This window comes from Phyllostomus hastatus, unplaced genomic scaffold, assembly GCF_019186645.2.
Source record: "Phyllostomus hastatus isolate PE091 unplaced genomic scaffold, TTU_PhHast_1.1 phas_contig_41, whole genome shotgun sequence".
NCBI lineage: Eukaryota > Metazoa > Chordata > Mammalia > Chiroptera > Phyllostomidae > Phyllostomus > Phyllostomus hastatus.
The window spans coordinates 2,890,645-2,916,819 of record NW_025333876.1 but is presented as its reverse complement, the minus strand read 5'-3'; the positions used below and the strand labels follow the sequence as shown (position 1 = coordinate 2,916,819).

General features: G+C 39.3%; 1 protein-coding gene across 1 annotated transcript in view; it reads left to right on the top strand.

Annotated features, from left to right (window-relative positions):
* Positions 1–26,175, top strand: part of FLT1 (fms related receptor tyrosine kinase 1) — a 188,434-nt gene that overhangs the window by 96,628 nt on the left and 65,631 nt on the right. Inside the window, exon 14 of the mRNA XM_045844753.1 lies at positions 3,913–4,059. Coding sequence (XP_045700709.1) covers positions 3,913–4,059 — 147 coding nt within the window. The remainder of the gene's footprint in view (positions 1–3,912; positions 4,060–26,175) is intronic.

Sequence of the window (26,175 nt, the reverse complement as noted above, 5' to 3'; positions counted from 1 at the left end):
CCTCGCTGCTTCTGAGTGGACTGAGCAGCTACTGACAGCACCTGAAACAAAGCGGATCACACCTTTGTTTCAGATTTTTTTGTTCTCTGGTTATTCTTTTAAAGAGCTTTATCCTGTTTAATTGATGGCATTGAAAGGTGTACCACAATCAACTATTAAGCAAATAAAGGCCATTGTGACCAGAGGTTTAATGCAGTCTTCCAAATGTAAATCTAAAATTTGCCCATTAAAAAAAAGTTTACTTCCCCACATACCTATGTTAGTAGGTTTTCTATGGGGATTAAGAAATGGCAAAACTACAGAAGCAGAATTCAGAGTCATTGAAAAATACACATTATTTTTAAATCAAGAGAGATTATAATCTCTTGTTTTAAGCTTGCATTTGAGGGGAAAGTGATTTTTTTTGACTAGTTTAATACTCACTGTTCTATTGTTTTCATTTATGATTGATCATCATATTTGACTGGCATGAACTATTGGAAAACAAACCATAATGACCAAAATAGCCAAGGCTGGGAACGCTGTGGCCAGGCAGTCCAATGGGAGCTGACGGTGTGACAACCTTTCAGGCTCGGGAACTCCCTGGAGTGTTTCCGACTTTAGGTAGCAGATGCTGTCCCACGGCTAAACTTGTCTTTCACGTGGGAATTGCTTTTGTCAAGTGTGAAAGAGTAAACAATACCATTTCCCCAGAATGCCAGTTTTATGGAGCCCGGAATACTCTGAAAACAATCAGTAACCTGGAAGTTGTCAGCCCAAAGGAAAGAATAATCAATTGTATGTTGAAATTTTACCTATGGCTCTTGTGCCTGGCGTCTTTGTTCATTATAAGTCAGTGTGTTTCTTCAGGAAATAATACCTTAGACCCACAGACCTTGTGAGCCTGATTTTTAGAGCAAGTGGAACTGTGGGGGAGTGCTTTGGAAAGCATCGGGAATTGGACATGCAGAGTCTATCATTTCCTTCCCCTTAAAATTGCAACTGCAATTTTCATGAGGAAGACAAGGGTCTTTGTATTCACAGGACATGATTTTAAGTACTTCCAAGAGATGGTTTTAAGAATTCTGTAATTAATTGTTCATTGTATAATTAATCCTTCCAGAGAGTTTCAAAAAGAAAACCAGTTGTTTTTATTAGTCACTTTTGAGTTTGGAGGGAGGGGTGGTAACAAGAAAAAGAGAGAGAAAAGAGCCCATGTGGAGAAGGAGAGCGATGGAATGGAGGGCGAGAGGCTGGCTCCTCAGTCCCCGTCCCATGCGCATGGACGCTCTGTGTGCATGGGGCCTGCAGGGTCTCAGGCACAGAGACACGGGCACGAGAGGGAAGAGCTGGTGGGAGCTCTCTTTGGCTATGATAAGCAGCAGAAATATTCTGTTAGTTCTGATTTTCTCAGTTGGAAGGGATCAGCTCCACTTTGTTAACTTTGGGGAAGCAGCTGCCTATTTTCATTTAATAACTTAGTTTTAAAAATATGTGTTCGATGTAACTTTCTTATTCAAAATGTCAAAACAGATAACTAGAAAGTGGAAATTAATAAAATGATCCCTTGATTGATTGGTCACTCAAAAACTAGCCCAAAATGAGAATTTGCTTCTAGGAGAACTTTTTATCAGAAATGGGTACAAAGAAAAAAGCCATACTACTGTAAGTTTCAGACATGTTTGTGTAAGCTTTGTGTTTAATTGAAAGTCCTATGTTTATTCTGAAGCCTTTCTTTTGTTGCTCATCTGAAGTTTGTGTAGGGCAGATACAGCCTCTGGGCGTTCTTCATGACATTTTTGTTAAAAGCAAGTGTTCTCGTGCACATAAGCATTGCTTTCCAGTACACCTGCCAGGAAAGCCAAATCCTGCCTGTGTTGATGATGTTACAGTAGGTAGCTATGAAGATTATCTGGGTGCTGCAGGCCCTATGATCAGATTTTCTTTTTATGTTAAGGCCTATGGACAGTGGTTGGTTATTTAAGCATTTTTAGTACATGGGAAATAGCAAATGTGCTCAGAGAAACTATTAAAAGTCTAACTTAGTGAACTGGGTCTGAATTTCCATGAGACACATCACATCACAATTGGCTTCCTCCCATAGAAGGCACTAAATAGTAAATGACACTGTTCTTCATCATCTTCCAGGTTTCACTGACATGTCTGGGGTCTTCTCACGTAAAACTGTCAAAACTGCCAGATTTTGATAGATGGCTACCTGTTTGGTTAGTAAAGCTATCTGACAGATACACAGAACACAGGCACAGAACTACTCAAATGGTTCTGTTTGGGGCCAGAGAGACGAGGAAAGACACACAGACACTGGCAAAAGGGTTGGGGAAGCACTTGCAAATCAGAGCTTTTCCTTCAGCATTCTTATTTCCCTTCAGATTTCATTTTGTATAAAATGAGAAAAGGCTAATGATAAACTATGGAAATCAAAATTTAATTGGAAATCTGTTTCTTTTAACATAGTAACTGCCATATTATACTATGCCATATTATACTATGTCAACATGTTTAAAAGTTACATGATAATACACTTTTTAACCTGAGATTTCTAAATTGCTTCAATGAATGCTAATCCTGAGAGTTTCCCTGCAGGAATAAGAGAAAGGTTTGGGGCCTCGGCAGAACCGCAGGGACATGGAGCCAAAGCCATGGCAGTGTGTCATCTCCCATAGCATTGCAGCCCCTCCTAAGCTGCTTTCACAGTTTAGTACAATCAGATGAGAAAATCAGAAATGGTCAGAGAAAGCTCATACTGTGTAATTGAAACCAGTGACGCAGAATGTGTAAGTTATGCCAAAATTCTTTTGATTTCTGTTCTGGAATTTGCTACAAAGGGGGAAATGGATGGTTTGGGAGGGTGGGGAAGACATCAGGAGTTGTTTTTATCCTTTTACTGTGGAAGCTTTAGCACCTGCTTAACTAGAATGTACACACATCAGCAGGACTGACTTCGTTAAATAGACACTGTGCTCACTGGGACCTCGGGGGTACTGCCGTTTCTGTGTGGGATTTTACTGTTGTAATGTATTGCATCCTAATGTATTAAGTTCATTTTGTTGTACTATATTGGTTGGCATTTTATTAAAATAAATTGTATTGTATCATATTTGTATGTTTTAAGAGAAAATAATATAAAATATAATATTGTACTATTATATAGTGCAAAAACCACAAATCTGTGCCTCTGCCTCTTGAATGAATCCTTTGGTGACTTGCATTTGGGAAGGGAACTGAGGGAGGAAATAATCAATAAAGCTTTCAAAGTTCAAGAAATTCTGCTGTTTGGTCTGCTGCCTTACAACCCAGGTTACTGACAGCTGAGAAACACAGACATCCCCTCACAAACACAGCTACACAAGTGCCTACAAAATTACATTAGCTCATCACCACCATGCTATGTTTTTATGTAAAAAGTCATTGCAAACCTGCATTCAAAATTCTGTTTTTCCTTTCTAGTTCCTAAAACATTATGCAAAATCCTTAGGTTTTAGAAAAGCTTCTCTCAAAAAAAGAAGAAAAGAGAGAAGGAAAGGAAGGAAGGAAGGAAGGAAGGAAGGAAGGAAGGAAGGAAGAAAGAAAGAAAGAAAGAAAGAAAGAAAGAAAGAAAGAAAGAAAGAAAGAAAGAAAGAGAGAAAGAAAGAGAGAAAGAAAACTTGTTGGCCAGGCAAAAAATCTTGATAATAAAATCTAAAAACAAAGAATTTAGTTCTTGATTTTACTCTGTGTTCTAATGAATTTCAATGTATTGTACCAGCCTAATAAAGAGGAAGCAGTGGGTTAATCACAGAAGAGACATTTCGGAAAGAAAATACGAATGAAACCTTACAGTTGAGTTTTGCTGGTTATGTGTTTCAAATGTCAATATGCATATACAAAAAAGAAACTGACAAGTAATAGCAAATCTCTTTCTTCATTCATCAGATCAGGAAGCACCACACCTCCTGCGAAACCTCAGTGACCACACAGTGGCTGTCAGCAGCTCCACTACTCTAGACTGTCATGCCAGCGGTGTCCCTGAGCCTGAGATCACCTGGTTTAAAAACAACCACAAAATACAACAAGAACCCGGTAAGAGATGTTTTCTTTGTGTTTACTCTTCCTATTGTCCCCTTCTTCCCTCCACACTCCTACCCCTCCAGCCAATACAGCTAGAACCACTTGCTAATAGAGCTGCAAAAAGTTGGGCTCTGGTTCATACTTACATCAACTTCAAGTGAGGAGTATTTGAGCCAGGTCTTATGCAGACCATGTTTCTAACCCTACAGCATCTGCTTTAAACGGTGCATTCAGAAAGAAATGGTAAGCGCCACGCAGGAAAGGTTTCAGTTCACCTTCACAATAAGGAGAATGTTGCCAGGATTGGTTCCTTGGCTTGCGGGACAGCAGAGCTTTGAACACTTGCCATAGATGAAGTTTGGAGTAGTTTCACAAACTTTTAAATTCACCTGTATCAATTTTAACAGTTTGGTAAAAAGAAGAATACTTTAATTGATATTTTATAATACTGGTAAATAAAATCTAAACTAATGATCATACGTTTATTTTCCTTCAACAAAAAATATATTTAAAAACAGCTACACTTAAATTAGTAAGTATAAACACTATCTATTGCTTGCCTCATAATTCTATGGTTAAATAAGTTTAAAATAAACTTATTTATAATTGTGATTAATAATTACATTTATATTAAAAATAAAATTGCCATTTGTTTGCAATAACCCAACAACCCAAATCAGATCACGGGCAATACAAAGCGGCCCGGAAACATGAGCCCTCCACATGAAGTCTCCATTTAAATTTAATGAACGGAAAGGGCTGTGGTGTAATGGTGTCTCCTTAAGCCCACTCCCCTAATTAATCACCAGGCTGTGCAAGTTAAACTTACTAAATGCTAAATATTCTCAAATCCATTCTTTCTTCTGCTTTCCTACTGTTACTCTCTTGGTTCAGGTGCCCATTATCTGTCCCCTGTACATCGGCAGTGATGTCCTAACCGGTCTCCCTAGCTCTCTTTTCTCTCTTTGTATCTATTTTCCACACAGCTGTGTAAAACGTAACTGGGAGCATGTCACTTCCCTGTTGCACATGTTCCATTGGATCTTTATCGCAGGACCAAGTTCAAGCATCTGACAGAGCAGGCCCTCAACAACTGGCTCTGCCTACTCCTACAACTCTGAACTTTCCCTCACACTTTACATTCTAGCAATTGCCACACTCCCCGAGATCTCTGCGAACTCTCGGAGACCACTGCACACTGTGCACGCGTTATGCTGCTCCAACCCCCTGTGTCTTTGCTGTTCCCATGGCACCTCTGCCTGGAGTGCCTACCTTCCCTTCCCCTAACACCTACCCATCCCTTAAACCCAGATTGGGTGTTCACCCTCCAGACAGCCTTGCTGAACTCCTGCAAAGAGGTGGCAGGTGCTCCTGGAGTCTTTATTATGTATGAATGTTTCTATTCTCTCTTCTGAGTTGTTTTATGATCATCCATTCACACTGCCCTCTGACTATGTTGTCCATCTTTCCTGCACATGCTTTCTTACTGTCTGTGCACCAGTATGGCACACCCTCACCCTGAGGGCACACAGTGGAGCTTAGGCTTCTTTGCATCCTACTTGTTTTTTTATCCTCAGAACCTGGCACAGTGCTTGGCGATCAATAAATGTTTTATGGATGAATGAATGATCTTTAGAAAATCTTATTCTACCTTTAGCAAGTTCACTTGGTAGCACAAATGCTTAAACTTGGTGGGGAGAGGGGGCTATGTCATAGAATTTTTAAAGCTAAAGAAAACTTTGGAATATTTTTAGCCCCGTTTGTAAAACTGAAAATTTAGGTCCAAAGAAGTGAAGTGATGATGCATAATTAAGATACATAATCTTGTCCAAGATGATACATAATTAAGACATGTAGTCTCATAGAAAACTAATCCCCTGAGGTAGTCTACCAAAATAAAAGAATGAATAAATAGCTTGTGAAACTATACCTATGAGTATAATGTCCTCCCATTAGAGATTCAGAGTTCACACCAGTGTATTAAGCACCCAAAGAAGTCCTGTACTGAAGAAATCAGGTAAACTATGATTTCAAGTTCTTTATTCCCTCAACTCTCTTGGACACAAAATACTTTTTATGAAATGTTAATGTAAGATGTGATTCTTTGAAAGAGTAATTTTGACTTAAGTTCAGTTTTCATACCTTGGATGTAGATTAAAGAATTATAGCTGAACCAATTTTGAAAGCTCGAAAGCATTCTGGGACTAGAGGGTAAACACGCAAGAGAATGTTGTAAAGAAGTTACTACAAAAAGAGAAAAATTATGAGGTGTTAGGGAGGGTCTGAGTACTAGCATTGTCCTCATTGGCCAGAGGATTTGGGCAACTCACCCCTTACTCTCTGAGCCTCAATTTCCTTACTTATAAAATAGGGATAATACTGACCTCACAGGCACATGTGAGGTTTAAATGAGTTACTATAAGTTGGCAGGTAATCATGACTTACTTAGTAAATGAGACCTTCTGACACACTTCATTTATATAGAAATTGGCCAATGAGTTGTCAGAATTCATCGGAAGGTGTCAGGTCAAGCATCAGACAACTCTAAATCCAATAAAGGTATCTTCCTCCCAGGCTTCTTTGATCTTCTGAGGGCCAAAAGAAGAATATCTACAGAATCTTATAAATTCTTATGTAAAATCTTTTCTGAATCTTATTCTAATATGCTACTCTTAGGATTTATTGAGTTCAACTCTATTAAGTTGTAAATTTTATCTCTCTTCCTTTTTTTTACTCCTTAAAACTACTATAGCCTTTTAAAAAGGAATTTCTTCATTTTCTGGGGATAATCTGTTACATGCATATAGTATTTACAAAGTTTCTTATGTAAAATTTCTATCTGAGGCAGTGAATTCAGCAGCCAATGCAATGTGCTCTGTGACTATGACTCCTATGCTCATGCGTGTAGATATCTTCAAAATACCAGTTCTCTCACAGTTATGTCTTTTTACAGACCTCTGGGTAAAGATTACAGGTAACCAAAGTGATACTCTTTGACCGACCAGTGGTTCCAAAGCAAAAATGGAAAAACATTGAGATTACAACCTGAAAATGACTGAAAACTGGTTTACAATATACTAAGCCTTTGGAAAGCTAGACTGAGAGTAAAAGCCCTGAGAATAAATCATATCCTTTAGAGACTCAAGAGGCATCTTTTATGTGAAGCGCTGCAACTCAGGAAGAATTTATACACTGATAACATTTTAGTGACCTTGGATCACTGATAGGATCTGGCCCATTATCATTGTTACTGGTTAAATGACAACTTACTCTATTCCGAAGAAAATAGGAGAGAGGAAGCAGGACACATGTGAGAGCTCACTGGACAAGTGGCCACAAAATGCCTGCTGCAAGGACTTAGGGGACTGGGACATTTTCCCTCCCTGCTCATTTCCTTTCAGGGAAACTTTTCAGTGGGGCACAGCCATTCTATAGAAGAAATGAAATTTCAAGAAAGTGTTATGAAAGCTGAGTACTAAAGTCGTGGGTATCGAGCAGGAACAACAGGGACCCTCAGCACATAGACCCAGGAAAGCGTGTGTGCAGGAGACATGGAGCGACTCCACCAGGGCAGCCCAAGTGAGAAGAAACCAGGCACCTGGACACCATGCTGCCCGACACCCACGGACAGGGTGTCCTGCCTCCAGCCTCCAACTCCAGCACAAGTTCAGGCTTTCCAGGGCCTCCACTGCATGGCCTACTAATTATGACTCACCCCCCACCCCCGCACCCTCAGCACCCCCAGCACCCCTAGCACTCCTAGAGTGTCTCCCCTTTCCTCTCCCCCTCAGCCTCTGGGCCCCGGGGGCTGCCCTGGGCAGGGGTCCTTCTTTCACACTCCTTTTCTCTGACGTCGGGCTTTAGTTTTGGTTCCCATTACAGAGAGCATCATTCAGTTGTTCCCTTGTTTTATGTATGCTTATTTTTAAAGCCTTTGTAAATAGATATAAACTGTGTTATAGGAGATATAAAACTCCTGTGTTAGGAGTTTTACCAACATCTCATTTACTTTTCACAGCTGTCATCTGAGGTAGGTAATGTTATTAGATTCATTTCACAGTCTCTTTTAGCAGGCACTTGTTAGGTGCCCGGTGCTGTTCTAAGCACTTTATTAATATGAATTTCTTTGCTCCTCAAAGCAATTCTACAAAGTTTGCTAAATTGTTATGCCTGGATCACAGATCAAAGGATGAGGAAGTGGAGGCAGAGAGGAGCAATAACTGGCCCCAAGTCATAGGGGGGAGGTGACCAAGGCTCAGACCAGAAGTGACCGTGGGCCTGTGCTCTGCACCTGAGGCGGTGGGGCTATGCTCAGTACACGTCACTCACAAAAGAACAAAGAGGTACTAGTTTTAAATGACCTCATGGCCATTAACAAGCATGTATTTAAACAATGAATATTTATTTTTTCATTTCCAACCCTTAAAGAGTAAGCTTCCTAAAGACTACAGTTTATTTTTTAATTTATTTATTAAAAATTTGTAAAGCATAATAAAAAGATTTAAAGCACTTTTTAAAAGCAGACATGCCATATATAAAGTTAAAAATCATTTCAAACTCAAATCAAGTTACTTTTCAGATTTTAAAGTTCTAGAATGCATTGCATATCAGCCCAACACACTTTTACTCACTCAACAAACGTTAACAAGACACATCTTTGTGTTTGGTGCTATTCTTGGCTTGGCAAGTAGAGCAATAAACAAGAAAACTAAAATTGGAATAACCAAATATCTAGTGTAATTAATTCCTGTGTTTAAATGAATACAGCTTCTTCAAGCAGCAACCATGTGTGTCCTAACTTACTCATTATCATCATTTCTATTAACCAGATTTAATGGGTCTAAAATGAGATAAGGTGAATTAATAAGTGGGACAAGTAGAAAATAGTATGGCTCGATCACAGGATTAAAATGCAGAGAATGGACAAGAGATAAAGAGAAAACATGTGAGAAGCAATGAAGGTAGGAGAACATTCACATTAGAAGTGAGCAAAGAAGGAATTGGTAACTATTAAGAAGGACTAATGAGGTGCAAAGAGTTGAAAGAGGGAGATAATTTGAGACATATTTACTTTGAAGAGACAAGGGAAAAAAGAATGGACTGGGCATACCAAAAAACAAAAACAAAAAACAAAAAATACACACATAATATGAAAGGACCCATACCAGAAGGCACCATGTAAGAGTTCTCATTGGAGACAAATTCTGTGTGACAGTGGCTGCTTTGAGTACTGTTCAAGTCTTATAGGTACAGGGACAGCAAAGCTCTTTTAGGAAACATTCATTCCTGTTGGGCTAAAAATGTACATGGTTTGCATCCAGACTTGGGATGATGGAAAGAGATCACCTTGGAAAATGTTTGACTCCCCAGAGTGTCTTCACTACTTCTCCAGCCACGTGGCCAAGGGACCAGCAGTTCCTTCAAAATGATCAACACTCACCCGTCTACCTCACACTTCACAGATCCTCCAAAGAGGCCCTAAGTATTTTTAAAGGACATATTGTGTGAACAAGGGGAAGTTTGGCAACTTCCTTCAGAACTGGCACTGTGAGGATCCGAGATACGTTTGCAAAGCAGATATGGCAAAAGGCCTGTCTAGCCTGGTTTTACACCGACACAAGAATGAATCATCGCACAAACCATTGTGCAGAGAAAATTGGGGTATTTGGAAAAGTCATTAGAATGCTAAGCAAAGTAACAAACTCTCCTTCTCTGAAAATATTCAAGAAGACAGAAGGCAATATTGACCTGAGATATTTTTAGTCAGGCCTGCCTGAACCCAAAAAACCATCATCAAACTATTACCTAAACTAAATTTCTATAATAGCAAAATATTTTCAGAATACTTTAAGATTAAAGCAGTAAGATTGGAACAACAAAGAGTTTAGAAAGAGTAAGTTCTGTCTTAAATAGACTGAGGTTGGAAGAGGAGAGCTGCTCTAACCCACTGATTAATGATATTCATTATGAATTAGTGACCTGGGAACCTTGGTCCCCAGGACTATTTCGTGACTTAACAGGGAGTTTTTTCCTGTCACCACTATATCACTGACACCAAATATCTGTACCTGTAAATGCACATTCAGACCAAGGTGACGTGTCATAGTACCCAGGAAAACAGAATTATATCTGAAGTTTAAAGTGGTTTTCATAGACCTAGGAGAGATCTTAAGGAAAAGGAGAGGAAAGAGATGAATGGGAATATTAATGCCTGGGGATGACTGACTGTCACCCACAGGCTATTTGAATTAGCAGCTTTGCTTGATTTCTTAGTAAAAATAAAATCCAGAAATGTCAATTATCTTTTGCAAAACTTGAGTAGTAATTGCCTTTTCTTACTCATGAAATCCACCCTTATAGTGCATAGTGAATTAAGAAATATTGCAGAAAAGAAATGTGTACAAGATTCTGAGGTACACTAGGGTGGTACATGGAAGGGGAGCTGGCTGCTCCATCCATGACCCCCACAGAGCCAGCCGGTCTGTTGATATGATTGGCTAAGCAGCCATTCTCACCATTCCCTTCTCTTCAATATGTCATGTACCCAGACCAAGAAGGGCCCGGCTTCTCTAGCAGATATACCAGTAGCTCTTCTCCCCTGCCAAAATCTTCTAACAAGTTCTTAAGGTTTAGGTGTACCTCTGACAAAAATATAAGCATAAGGGACATCCTGAACATGTTGCAGAACCAAGGCTTGGTTTTTCTTAAGGAAAAACTTCCATTTAGAAGGTGAAGCAAAAGGAGTGAAATTAAGAAGTGGAGTGGGGTAATAGCAGGGAAGACATACAGTTGGTTGGCTACAAGCCCAACCCCAGAAAAAAAAAAGGAAGCCTGACTTGAACCATAGCCCTAACATGGTGAAAAATGGAGAATATTACTTTATTCACTTCCAGAAATTCTGCAGTGACTTGTTAATGTCTGGCTAGTTCAAGGAGACTGATGGGAACAGCTGTAGAGTTCTACAATTTACACCCAGGAAAGTCAAGTAGTCCAAGAGTACAGTCCCATTTTATATTGGAAATCAAAAGTTATTTATGGAGAATCGATCTCAACCCCCTCCAATATACCTCTTCATTGTCAAGTTCCAGCTTATTTAGGTCTTACATATATATACACAGCATTATATTATATTATAATGCTTTGCCCCCCCCCAGACTTCTTGGATGTATTTTCCAGCATATCATCCTCATCCCCATTCAGCCCAGAAACGCCTCATAGCAGGACCCACCCGAGGGATCACACACTGGGTGGCACAAATCCATTCACATCAATGGCAGGGACCCTGCCAGCTGGTTAAGAATTTGTGTGCTTTTTAATTTTTTCCACACTTTTATTGGTGTTAAAGTACAGTTGTCTCCATTATCCCCCACCACTCCCCACTGTGTGCTTTTTTTAAAAGTCCTAAAATTTTCAAATGAAAGATTTAGGATGTAAGAAATGGGAGAGGAGAACTCACAAATGCGGCCATTGCTTTGAGAAAGGCCTCTCCTCTTTTTTTTATTGTGGCAAAGTACACATAACATAAATTTTACCATTCTAACCACTTTGAAGTGTACGATTCAGTGACATTAAGTATGTCCACAATGCTGTGCAACCATCCCCACTGTCTAGTTTCAGGACTTTTTCATCATCTCAAATGGAAACCTCATGCCCATGACAGCTTCTCCCTTTTGACTGTGAATCGGCCTCCTCTTTTAATTCTTTCTGTGACCTCTGATGCAACCCATGGAACTGTAGTGTGACATGGCTGAGATCAGCCGCTTGTTTTGTCTAAAGAGCAGTTGATGTTTGCAGGGCCAGGAGTGGAGAAAAAGAAATGGGGAACGAAAAACCAAAGAAGAGAGAAATAAAGAAACATAGAAATATGATGGGAGACAAGGGAGAGTAGACACCCAGCAGTCAACCCAGAGATTTCAGGGAGTGTACCCCATCCAAAGTCAGTAACCCCCAAACTAACATCTCTGTTTGGGCTCTTAGAGTAGGAGGGGTCTCAATGCCCAATCTACACAGAAAACTGGGAGACTAAAGAAGGAAAACTCTCACAGTACCTTAGATAAGTCTTCTTCTCTATCTCTTAGCAAAAAAAAAATTACATGAGGTTTTTCTGTTACACATATCTACAGTAACCATAGAGACCCCTCCTCTACCCAAGTACAAACTTGAAGCAGTGTAGCCAGAACCAAAAGTGACACAGCAATGCAGCTGGGGTCATCACTATGCTCGATTCAATTAAGGAAAATAAGTACACAAATATATCCTCAGATAACTTATTCGGTGAACTCAGCCTATCACTCACATTATTCTGAATCGCTGAAAAAGTCAAATCAATAAAGTCTATTCCTGAGTTCTGGCCAAGATGGAGGCATAGGCACAAATGCTTCACTTCCTCACATAACCAGCAGAAGGATAACAACTAATCTAAAAACAATAAACAACCAGAAATGCCAGAAAATCAAATTGCAGGGAACTCAGACAACCAAGGAGTTAAAGAAACATTCACCCAGACTGGTAGGAGGAGCGGAGACCAGAGACTGGCAGCTGAGTGGAGAGGACACTCAGCAAGGCAGTGGAACCGTGGGGCTGGCTCAATGGGAAACTAAAGACTCAAAGCTAGCTGTAAACTACTGCAGGAGTTGCAATGGTGGGAGAAACTCCTTGTCTCACAGGAGAGAGTTCACTGGAAGGTGGAGCTGGAGCACAGCAAGCGAGTGGCATTGTTCCCTCTGACTCCTCCCCGACAGACAGCACCTCAACACAGCAACATGGGTTGTCCAGCCTAGTGAATACCTAAGGCCCTGCCCCCTTATAACAGAAGAGGTGCACTGATACAAAGAAATATGGCCCAAATGAAAGAACAATCAAAGCTCAAAAAAAGAGCTAAGCGATGAGGTGATAGCCAACCTATCTGATGCAGAGTTCAAAACACTGGTAATCAGGATGCTCACAGAATTGGTTGAGCTCAGTCACAAAATGAAGGAAGAAATGAAGGCTACCCAAAGTGAAATAAAGCAAAATATACAGGGAACTAACAGCAAAGGGAAGGAAACCAGGACTCAAATCAACAATTTGGAACAAAAGAAATAAAAATCCAAACAGAACAGAATGAAGAAACAAGAATTCAAAAAAAAAAAAAAAAAGAGAAAAGGCTTAGGAACTTCTGGAACAACTTTAAACTTACCCATATAAGAATCTTAGAGGTTCCAGAAGAAGAAGAACAAAAGCAAGAAGTTGAAAACTTATTTGAACAAATAATGAAGGAAAACTTCCCCAATCTGGCAAAAGAAACCAACTTCAAGGAAGTCCAGGAAGCCCAGGAAGCCCAGAGAGTCCCAAACAAGTTGGACCCAAGGAGGAAAATGACAAGACATATCATCATTAAGTTACCCCAGATGAAAGATAAAGAAAGAATCTTAAAAGCAGCAAGAAGAAAGGAGCATTACCTACAAAGGAGTTCCCATAAGGCTATCAGCTGATTTCTCAAAAGAAACCTTGCAGGCAAGAAGGGTTGGGAAAGAAGTATTCCAAGTCATGAAAGGCAAGGACCTATATACAAGATTATTCTACCTAGCAAAGCTATCATTTAGAATTGGTGGGCAGATGAAGGGCTTCCCAGATAAGGTCAAGTTAAATGAGTTCATCATCACCAAGCCCTTATCAGATGAGATGTTAAAGAGACTTATCTAAGAAATTGAAGATCAAAAACTATGAACCGTAAAATGACAACAAACTTACAACTATCAACAACTGAACCTAAAAAAAAAAACAAAAACAAAAACTAAGCAAACAACTAGAACAGGAACAGAACTAGAGAAATGGAGATCACATGGAGGGTTTTCAGCAGGGTGGGGAAGAAGTGGGGGAAGGTACAGGGAACAAGAACCATATGTGGCAGGTATAAAATAGATAGGGAGAGGTTAAGAATAGTACAGGAAACAGATACATGTATAACCCATGGATACAAAATAAGGGGGGGAATGCTGGAGGGTTGGGGGGGTGCAGGGCAGAGGGGGGATAAAGTGGAGAAAAAATGGGAAAACTGTAGCATAATCAATAAAATATACTTATAAAAGAAAGTCTATTCCTGCTCCACTCCACATCCAAGTGATAAACCTGATTTTCACATAACCTCTGCTGCTAAGGAGTCTTAAACAATGAATTTGTATATTTGCTTATGGAGCTATCTCATTTAACTTGATCATAATTAATCTGAACATCACTGACAGATGAAATAAAATAAAAAAACATATTATATGCCATACTTCCCCCTGACACACACACACTTTATAGGGGCCAGATGATGGAATGGGTTTTGATTTGTCCTTTTATTGCTTTAACCTAAATTTGTAAATTCTTGTGAAGTGTAAATATATTTTTCTTGCTTCAAAAATATTTCATTGTTCCTTTATAGTCAATATTATAAAGTTTTGCAAATGTTTAAGTATTTGTATCTATATAGTTTTTAAGCTTTAATTCAATGGCTCTTGGCTGATGATAAAGATGCCTAAAATTTCATTTTTTAAACTACCAATATTTATTTTAATTAAATAAACAATACATGAATACATTTTATGGATTACATAGTATTGAAACAGAAAAAGTTATAAAAATTTCCCTTAGGAAGAATTAACACATGATAACTATATAATGTGTACCTTGTCAATGATTTTTCTGTTTTATGCATATATATATATATATATATGCATATATTCAAATGTGAGGCAAGAGTGGGACAAATAATGAACAGGATTCAGTCATTCATTCCTTCATCAGCTCTTCACTGAGAGCCAGCTCTGGGCCAGAAATACACTAGTGCTGGGGACAAGGCAGGAACCTTGAATTTACATTCTAATGGAAAATTACATGTCATAAATTTTGTAAGCAAACAAAACTGTAAGCATATAACATATAATGAGATAGTAATAACTACTACGATGAAGAAAACAAGATCATGGATTATAGTGAGGGGCCAATAGTGGGGTTTTATGGGAAAGCCAGTATCTGTAAGACAAATCGGAGCTGAGACCATGCTGTTTTGTTTTATGACTGGCTTTTATCACAATTTCTCTGGGAGTTCTTTCTATGTCAGTACATATTATTCTAGCTCATTCACTTTAGCAGCTATACACTATAATATACTATGTATTCCCATAATTTATTTAGCTATTCTTCTTCTGATGGAAAAACACTTCCTTAACTTTAACCTCTTATGCAATGCAATGCTATTAAAATGGTCACAAAAACACTGCTTCACTACACACAGAAAGGCCATTTAGATGAATGGCTATATCCTGCAGTATAAATGCATCCAAGCTCATGGAGGAGCTGTGGCAAATCTGAACACACCACAAGAACTTGTTGGGGCAAGGATGAGTGCATGTGTGTGTACATGTGCGTATTTCACAATTTGTAGATATACGTAGTTGATAACTAAGGTTTTATCAACTAATAATCATAGAATTAGCTCTGCTTGACACGTTTTCAAGACCATTTGACGTGCCTGAATCATTTTGAAGTACTTCATTAGAACAACAGCAAAGTTCACAGGGGATAGACACAAAAATGCTTTTCATTTTTAAATGTTTAAAAATACATGTGTTTTTGGCACAGTTTCAAGGTGCTCACTTCCACTATAATCCCATCAAGTCAACCAGTTTATAACTTCTTGAAAGCTGTTAGAAACTTTTCTATTATCACAACCTAATTTTATAAGTTAAATTAGCAAAGGACTAGATATTATCCCCAATGAAAGCACCTTGGTTTATGGCTTTTTCTTTATTACATGGAGAAGAATAATATATATATCTTTTTTCACCACTGTCATCAGTCCTACTCTTATCTAAGAGCTCCTCTTTTTTCTGTCTTTTCCATGGCTAAAGAGTAAGTTGTCTCATCAGGGATCACATTCCCATCAGATTTCCTTTAGACCATCTGTTTTTAACATCTCATAATTCTCTTCCTACTTAACACATTATCATAAAGCTGCTTTTCACTATGTCTCAGATTATTCCACCTTTCACCAACTTCTTTTTTCTTACATCTACAAAGGCTTTTCTATGAGGTTTGATCTTAGGGTAAAATTCTCCATAGACAAGAAAGAGGCCACATGGTAACCATTTGAAAACACTGGAGTCATTTATATTTTAGTGCCATTTAATGAGTCCATCATCCTTCATTTCCCAATGTTGTCAGCCTAAATAGTTTACTAAACTTGTATTTCTGTTCCCCAGACATAGTTTTCCAAACTTCCAAAGACTGGATATATGAAATTGCCTTTGTATTCTTTGTGGGAAGTCAATCAGACATGCTCTAATTTTCTTCAGTTACCTTTAGCCATCCTGAATCTATGTTTTGGTTCTTTTGGTCCTTAGTTCAAATACAGCTCTTAGCTAATCAGTGCCTTTAAGAGCTACCAACTGGCTGCTGCTTGGAGGCAGCAATAGAAAGCAGGCTCTCTGGGGAACGCTGAACACAGGGCTCGCTGCCCATGTTCACTTCCTGAAGGTGGAGCTGATGAAGAAGGGCTTGTTCCCCTGCGGTATCTGTTCTATGGAGCTTGTTAAATGTAAGGAAAGCTTAGAGACTTCTGATCAAGATGGCAGCATAAGCAGACATGGCTCACCTCTTCCCACAACCACAACAGAATTGCAACTAAAATATAGAACAACCAAAATCAAGTTGAATGGAAGTCAACTACGGAATTAAAGGAACTACATCCATCCAGACTGGTAGGAGGGGTACAGACGAGGAATGGGCTGACCCCACATCCATGTGTGGTAAATAAAATTCCAGAAGGGATACCAGGAATGAGGAATCCCAGGCCCACACCAGGCCCCCCAGCCCAACAAGGAAGAGAAGTCCCCACAGCTTCTGGCTGCAAAAACCAGCAGAAATTGAGTCAGTGGAAGAAACCTCTGGAGCCCCAAGAAGTTCCTCTTATAGGAGGAACCCACATATGGACTCACCTACTCAGACTCACTCCCTCTGAGCTCTGGCACTGAGGAGGTGGCTTGAGGGGAACCAGTGGCTTGTAGAGGGAGGCTGAGGTGTTTGGCATTGAGGTGAGCAGAGGCCATTGTCCCTTTTCTGGGCTCTTCTCCCACAGGGCCAGCAGATTGGTGCCATATCTAAGATTCCATCAACCTGGCTAACACTGTTTGACCTGCCTTGGAGATCCCCAAGACTCCACCCCATCCAACTTACGGACGCACCCAAACTGGTTTTCCATATGAATGTCTGGTCTTGGCTCTTGCTTCACAACTTCCTAAATCCTCTCAAACAAGCAGCAGCTGGCCTCTGTGAGCCTCAGGCTAGCAGCCTAGAGTCACAGCTTGGCTTCCCCTGGAAATCTCCAGGCCCAGCACAAGTAGCAGCCATCTCAGATTATTTTCTAACTCAGGGAGGGTGGTCCCAGGCTAAACACAGATAGGGGATGATCTTAGCCTGCACCATCTGGGAAACATCAAGGCCAGCACACCCAGTGGACAGCTACAGACCATGTCCGAACACAACCACCCTACCCCTACACAGCTGATCCTCCATGGAAGGTGGGGGTTGGTGCTCAGCAGTCACAGCCAAACCTTGCAGCTGACTGGCCTGGGTAAATCCCTCCCATTGACCTGCCAACAGCAACCAAGGCTCAACTATTAGAAGAGAGTGTACTCAGCCCAAAGAAAGGGTGTACCTTGAGTACCCAGCTTGAGTGATAGGGGAGGCTGTGCCACTGGGCCCTACAGGACACCTACTACATTAGGTCCCACTACCAATACACAGAGTCAAAGCACCTCTACCTAATACATGGAAACAAACACAGGGAGGCTTCAAGAATGAGGAGACAAAAGAAACATGGCCCAAATGAAAGGACAGATCAAAACTCAAGAAGAACAACTAAATGAAATGGAGATAAGCAATCTATCAGATGCAGAGTTCAAAACACTGTTTATAAGGATATTCAAGGAACTAAGTGAGGACCTTCACTGCATAAAAAAGATCCAGTCTAAAACAAAAATACACTAATTGAAATCAAGAACAATTTATGGGAAACAACAGTAGAGAGGATGAAGCCGAGAATCAAATCAATGATTGGGAACACAAAGAAGCAAAAAGCAACCGTGCAGAACAAGAAGAAAAAAGAATACAAAAAACAAGGATAGTGTAAGCAGCTTGTGGGACAACTTTAAGCAATTCAACGTTTGCTTCATAGGGGTGTCAGAAGGAGAAAAGAAAGAGCAAGAAATTGGAAAATCTATTTGAAAAAATAATGAAAGAAAACTTCCCTAATTTGGTGAAGAAAATAAATGTGCAAGTCCAGGAAGCACAGAGGATCCCAAACAAGATGGACACAAGGAGGCCCACTCCAAGACACATCATAATTAAAATACCAAAAGCTAAAGACAAAGAGATGGAAGAGGGGGTGTAGGAGAATAGGTGAGAGGTGAGGGAATTAAGAAGTATAAATAGGTAATTACAGAATAACCATGAGGATGTAAAGTACATATAGGAAAGGGAGTAGCCAAAGAACTTAGACGCATGACCCATGGACATGAACAATAGTGTGGGGATTTCCTGAGGGAGTGGAGGATGCTGGGTGGAGGCAAGCATATGGGGAAAAATCAGGACAACTGAAATGACATAATTAATAACATATAATTTAAAAAAGGGAAGTAAATAAATAAATGTAAGAAAAGCTTAAATTTTTGTATCTTTAAAAAAGAAAATCTTATTTAACCCTTTTGCGTTCTAGATATACTTATTTACACACATACCTAGAGTTCAGTTTTAGTTTTAACATTGTAGAAATATTTTTAAAGTATTATATTGATTATGCTATTACAGTTGTCCCATTTTACCCCCTTTATTCCCCTCTACCCTGCACCACCCCTTCCACCAGCATTCCCCCCTTTTAGTTCATGTCCATGGGTCATACAGATAAGTTCTTTGGCTTCTCCATTTCCCATACTATTCTTAACCTCCCCATGTCAATTTTCTACCTACCATTTATGCTACTTATTCTCTGTACCTTTTCCCCCTTTCTCCCCCTCCCCCTCCCCTGCTGATAACCCTCCATGTGATCTCCATTTCTGTGATTCTGTTCCTGTTCTAGCTGTTTGCTTAGTTTGTTTTTATTGGGGGTTTTTTAGGTCCAGTTGCTGATAGTTGTGAATTTGTTGTCATTTTACTGTTCATAGCTTTTATCTTCTTTTTCTTAGATAAGTCCCTTTAACTTTTCACAAAATAAGAGCTTGGTGATGATGAACTCTTTTAACTTGACCTTATCTAGAAAGCACTTCCATTCTAAATGATAGCTTTGCTGGATAGAGACATCTTGGATGTAAGTCCTTGCCTTTCATGACTTAGAATTTCTTTCCAGCCCCTTCTTGCCTGCAAGGTTTCTTTTGAGAAATCAGCTGATAGTCTAATGGGAACTCCTTTGAGGGTAACTGTCTCCTTTTCTCTCACTGCTTTTAAGATTCTCTCTTTATCTTTAATATTGGGTAATGTAATTATGATGTGCCTTGGTGTGTGCTTGCTTGGGTCCAACTTGTTTGGGACTCTCTGAGCTTCCTGGACTTCCTGAAAGTCTATTTCCTTCACCAGATTGGGGAAGTTCTCCTTCATTATTTATTCAAATAAGTCTCAATTACTTGCTTTTCCTCCTCTCTTTCTGGCACCCCTATGATTCAGATGTTGGAATGTTTAAAGATGCCCTGGAGGTTCCTAAGCCTCTCCTCATTTTTCTGAATTCTTGTTTCTTCATTTTGTTCTGGTTGAATATTTCTTTCCTTCTTCTGCTCCAAACTGTTGATTTGAGTCCCGGTTTCCTTCCCATCACTCTTGGTTCCCTGTACATTTTCCTTTATTTCATTTTTCATAACCTTCACTCTTTTCTCTAATTTGTGACCGTATTCAACCAATTCTGTGAGCATCCTGATTACCAGTGTTTTGAACTGTGCATCTGATACGTTGGCTATCTCTTCATTGCTTAGTTGTATTTTATCTGGAGCTTTGATCTGTTCTTTCATTTGGGCCTTTTTTTTTTTGTCTTGGCACAACTGTTACATAGTAAGAGGTGGAGCCTTAGGTGTTCACCAGGGCAGGGCAACTTACGTTGCTGCTTTGTGATGCTGTCTGTGGGGAAAGGGAAGGGTCCAAGAGGGAACAGTGCCTCTTGCTCTGCTCTCTGCCAGTTTTCAATCACTTCCCCTGCCACCCACAATCTAATTGGGCCCTCCTGGTGCTGATTCCCAGGTGGGTGGGTTTGTGTACATTCTAGGACCCTGTGGGTCTCTCCAACGAACTCTCCTGTGAGGCTGGGAGTTTCTCCCACTGCCGCCTCAACCCCTGCAGGTGTTTTCAGTCAGAGGCTTTGAGGCTTTATTTCCTGGTACTAGAACCCTGGGTTGTACAGTTGGTCTCACTCCCCAGTTTTTCCTTCTTGTTTATCTGCTTGCTAATGTGGGACTGCCCAGTCCTCCAGCAGCCACCTTGCCAAGAGTCCTCTCCACCTGGCTGCCTGTCTCCACCCCTCCTACCACTTTGGATGAATGTTTGTTTTTAACTCCTTGGTTGTCAGACTTCCATACAGTTCAATTTTCTGTCAGTTCTGGTTGTTTTGTTTTTAAATTTGTTGTTGTCCTTCTTTTGGTTGTGTGAGGAGGCACAGTGTGTCTACCTATTCCTCCATCTTGGCTAGAAGTCCACATTGTAAAAATATTAAAAGAATCTTGTAGCTTTATTCTTTTTTTCTCCTGTTGAAAAAATAATTATATCAATCATATAAAAAAGAGCCAGCAGTCTAAAGGTATGATTATTTACTATGTACCTGGAGCTGTACACATCACCATCACAATAACTTACATTTATTGAAAGTATATCATGTGCCAACTTCAGAGAATTTATCATTTAGTTGGAGAGCCTATCATAATAATAACAAACAAAACTTATTTTTTACTTCATTAAAACAACAAACATATATTAATTACCTACCATGAACGAGACATTTTGTTATATTCTAGAGAAAATAAAAAAGAGAAAACTTAGCCTTTACCTTTGAAAAATTTACACATAATAGGTACAAAGATTATTCATAAATATACAACATGAATGGTGTGAATGCTACTGAATATAAATTAGCACCTCTGATTGAGGTGCTCAGGGTAGGCTTCATGAAGGAGATGTCATTTGAATCAGACTTTGGTAGATGAAAAGAGTTTTGATGATGACAATTTGGCCACATTGGGTGGACATAATATTCTTTAAGTCAGAAGTACAAATGCTCAACAGAACAACAAAATGGGAGTCATTGGTCAGTCTATTAGACAATTTAGGAAAACAACAAGTCAGATTTTTGTGTGAGAAACAGAAGGCAAACAAATGTTGTGCCCTTATTTCATCAAATGTGTGAATCCAAAATCTGTAGACTTATTTACTCAGTGGTGAATTGAATTAAAGTTCTATTCCATGTTTTTCCCTGGACAAAAATGCTTATATATAAATGGCAAGATTGCAATCCCTTGAAAATGCTAAAAACTGAAGGACTGGACATGTGTTTAAAATTTAGACTGTATCCCATGGATAAATATGTAGACCAACATCATCACACACTGCTCCACAACCCCCATTAGCAACCAACACAAGAAATAATGCAAGTCTTGACACTGAGTCTCATCATCCGATTTCTTGGAGTACTTCACAAGTTCCTGCAAGAAATAACTCAGTGTGAAATTTTACTCGACCCTTTAGGGTTAATGTTCTAGCAGAACTATGAAATGACCTGAGTCTGCATTTCTAACCTCTAGGAACTGGAGCTCTTCGAAGCAATTGTAAGGCAAAAATATTAACTGACATACAATTTTACAGACTGAGGAGAGCTGGGCATTCAGCAAGTCATAAGTCAATACTACATAAGGAGTCAGCATTTTCTGCCACCTTAGCTTCATAAATTCACAAACATGGCAATGCTCACGTCTTTCCTCACCCCTAAATTCCCTTTGCTATAGTCTTGGTTTATTTGGACATTTGCTCAGTTACTGAGTGTCTGCTGTCTGTTGGTACAGCTCTAGATACTGAGGACTCATTAATGAGTACGGACAGCACAGTTACTGCTCTCTAAGAGCAAGTGAGAAAATCAGCACGTTCACTACAAAGTGGAAAGTGCCAGAGCAGAGGAACAGACAAAGTGGTACAAGAGTAATAGAGTACAGGTCCAAGAGCATTAGAAGATGCTTTCCAGAGCAGCTAATCCTTGAGCTAAATGTTAATAACAAGCAAATGCCAGTCAAGTGGCAGCTCAAGAAAATAATAATGTGCAAAGTTCCTGTGCCTTGCCAAGACTGTCACTAGATCAGTATGGTTCACACCAGGGATACATTTAGGGATATAATAGGACAGAAACTGGAAAACTAGGCAGACAGCCTAATTATAGAGGTCTTTCCTTAATAAAAGTATAGCAGTATATTTCCATGTACATCCTCTAGGTCAAAGTTGTCTCTAATCTACCTGGCATACAAGCTGTACTAGTCCTCACAGCAAACTGAAATAAGTTGGTTTGATCACTGACATTTAAAAATCATGAGCTTTATTGTGAAAAATCCAGATTTCCATCTTCTCTTTAAAACTCAGAAGATAATTCTGGACTCAATTTTCTAGATTCCAATTGATTAGAGCTAATGCTTCTGCCTTTAGATGGGAGACAGGCCCTCTATGCTCCATGCACGGTTCCTCTCCCATGATCTCATCCCCTACTCATTTATGTTATGTGCCTGGCCCCTGAAGACATCCACATTTACAAATCCTGCTCTGTGTCCTGTTCAAACAATTTGATACAGCTTCCTATAGTAAAGGGAAATAAATTGTATATTTATATGGGAATTGTTATGCTTTTAGTGGTTGGAAATTACTTCAGTCATCCCTCTAGAAGCAAGCAGGCTTACAATTAAATTATGTTAGCAACATAAAGCAGAGCATCACATTTCTAAGTGAATTCTACTTGTTAGATCTGATTACTGACACCCAAAGGGGAAAGAGAAAATACCATTTTGCATAACAACAAAAATTGTAACATACCTAGGAATAAATATAACTGAAAACCACAATATTTACAGAGAAAATCATAAAACTTTAATGATATAAATGAAGACTTAAATAACTTAAAGATATTTGACATTCTTGAATGGGAATAATTATTTAGGTTGAAATATTTTTAGGTCAAAATATTGGCAATTTCATTTGTTTTAACCTAAAAAGAAATATAACAATTTCCTCTAATTGTTATATAAATTCAGCAGAATTCCCATCAACATGTGAACAGTGTTTTTTACAGAATTTAACAAGCCAAACCTGAAATTCATATTGGAGTTATAGAGGGTGAAGACAGTTTTGAAGAAGAAGGGATCGTGCCACACCAAATATCAAAATGTATTATCAAGCAATCATAACTTGTGTTGGGTAAATAAATAGATCATGATGAACAAATTGAGAACCTAAAAGTAGAACCATACAAATATATGGAAACTTACCATCTGACAGAACTGACACCACAACTCAATGGGAACAGAGCAGATTTCTGAGTAAATGACACTGGGATAATTGGCTATTTATATGATAAAAATCATATAAATGACAGCAGCTTGAGGAGTGCCAGAGACAAAGGAAAACTGAGTTGTGTGGTGTTGGGGCTAGGGCTGGAGGGACAGCTGCCTTTGTCCCTGTGTTGTCCCTCTCTCCACACAACCAAATCTGAATCTGCATTACCTACTGATCTCCACGACCTCCACCTTGATGACTCCCTGAGAGCCCTAGGCTGTGGCAGCTGGTCTTGGTGTTCCCTGAGATTTTTACTGATTATCCTCAGGCCCAGCACTAGTGCCAAATCTGAACCTGGTTGTTGGTGAGTACCACTTACCCCACCCTGGGGATTGCCTGAGACCCTGCCTCACCAAGCCCTAGGGTCTTTCAACAACAGAGCCTTATGGACAGTCAGCAGCCAGTGGCAGGTCTCAGTGTGCCTTGTGTCTTTTGCTGACTTATCCCAGGCCCAGTTCTGGTGGCAGCCAGTGTCAGATCACAGCATGGCCCCTCCCACATACATCCAGACCCAACTACCAACCATGGATCAGTTTGTAGCTCCTAACAGATAGTCCCAGGTCTGTTACAGGCAGTATCTGACATTGACCTGCCCCAGAGACCCTCATAAGAATCCCTAGAACCAACATACACAGTTGGCAGCTTCAGACAAAAATAGAGCACCACCCAATTAGCTCTATAAGCAGCACATCCAAAGGGAGGTCTCAGCAGGCACCAGGCCCTGCTGGGGTGAATCCCTCTTGGTGGAATTAGCCTAAGACCTCAGCTCATACATTATGGTCATGGCCAATCCTCACAATCAGCCATCCTGAGGGTCAATTCCACCCACTGATGTACCAACAGAGATCAAGCTCAACTACAACAGGAGGACACACACACCACAGACAAAGGACCCTCCTGGAGCACCCAGCTGAGGTACTCATGGAAACTGCCACTGGGCCCACAGGACACCTACTATATAAGGTTACCCTGCCAAGGCTATGCAATATAGCATATCTACTTAATATATAGAAACAAACACAGAGAGGCAGCTAAAGGGGGAAAATAAAGAAACATGTCCCATATAAAAGAACAGGAGAAATCTCCAGAAAAAAGAACTAAGTGACATAGAAACAAGTAATCTACCAGACAAAGTTCAAAACACTGGTTAAAAGGATGCTCAAAGAGCTTAAAAAAATAAAATCAGTGAAAACTTCAAAAAAGAGATAGCAAACATAAAAAAGATATACCATAAGAAAAAAAAGAGTCAGAAATGAAGAATAAAATAGCTGAAATGAGGAATACACTAGAAATAATCAACATCAGATTAGATGAAGCAGAGGATCAAATCAGTGATTTGGAAGACAAAGTAGCAGAACATATTCAATCAGAACACCCCAAAGAAAACAGAATTTAAAAAATGAGGATAATCTAAGTGACCTCTGGGATATCATCAAGTGTAACAACATTGGCATCATAGGGGTACCAGAAAGAGAAAAGAGAGAGCAAGGGGTTGAGAACCTATTTAAAGAAATAATGGCTGAAAACTTCCTTTGTTTAGCAAAAGATAAAGATATACAGGTCTGAAAAGCACAGAGAGTCCCAAACAAGATAAACCCAAAGAGACAACACAAAGACACCTCATTATTAAAATTGTAAAGGTGAAAGACAAAAAATCTTAAAAGCAGCAAGAAAAAAACAGTTACCTACAAGGGAGCACCCATAAGACTGTCAGCTAATTTCTCAATGGAAACTTTGCAGGTCAGAAGGGATTGACACAAAATATTCAGTGATGAAGAGCAAGGACCTACAACCAAGACTATTCTATGTGTCAAGGTTATTCATTTAAAATTGAAGGAGAGATATAAAGCTTCCTAGGCAGCAGAAGGCTAAAGAAATTCATCATTACCAAACTAGTATTACAAGAAATGTTAAAGGGACTTCTTTAAAAAGAATAAGGGAAAAAACATAAATATTAATAATAAAATGGCAATAACTACATACCTATCAATAATCACTTTAAATGTTAATGGATTAAATGCTCCAAACAGGGTAACTGAGTGTATAAAAAAAAAAACCCATACATAAACTGTCTACAACAGACCCACTTCAGATTAAAATACTCATGCAGACTAAAAGTAAAGGAATGGAAAATCATATTTCATGCAAGTGGGAATGAAAAAATAGCTGAGGTAGCAATACTTACATCAAACAAAAACAAACTTTAAAACAAAGATGAAGAAGGACATTACATAATGATAAAGGGATCAATCCAACAAGAGGATATAACACTTGTAAATATTTGAACACTTAAATGTATAAAACAAATATTGATGGACATAAAAAGAAAAATTGACAGTAATATAGTCATAGTAGGGGACTGTTAACAACCCTTTGACATTAGTGGGTTCATCTTTCAGACAGAAAATCAACAAACAGTGGCCTTAAGTGGCACATTAAACCAGATAGAAATAATTAATATTTTCAGAGCATTTCACCCCAAAGCATTAGAATATACATTCTTTTCAAGTGCACATGGAATATTTTCTGGAATAGACCACATGTTAG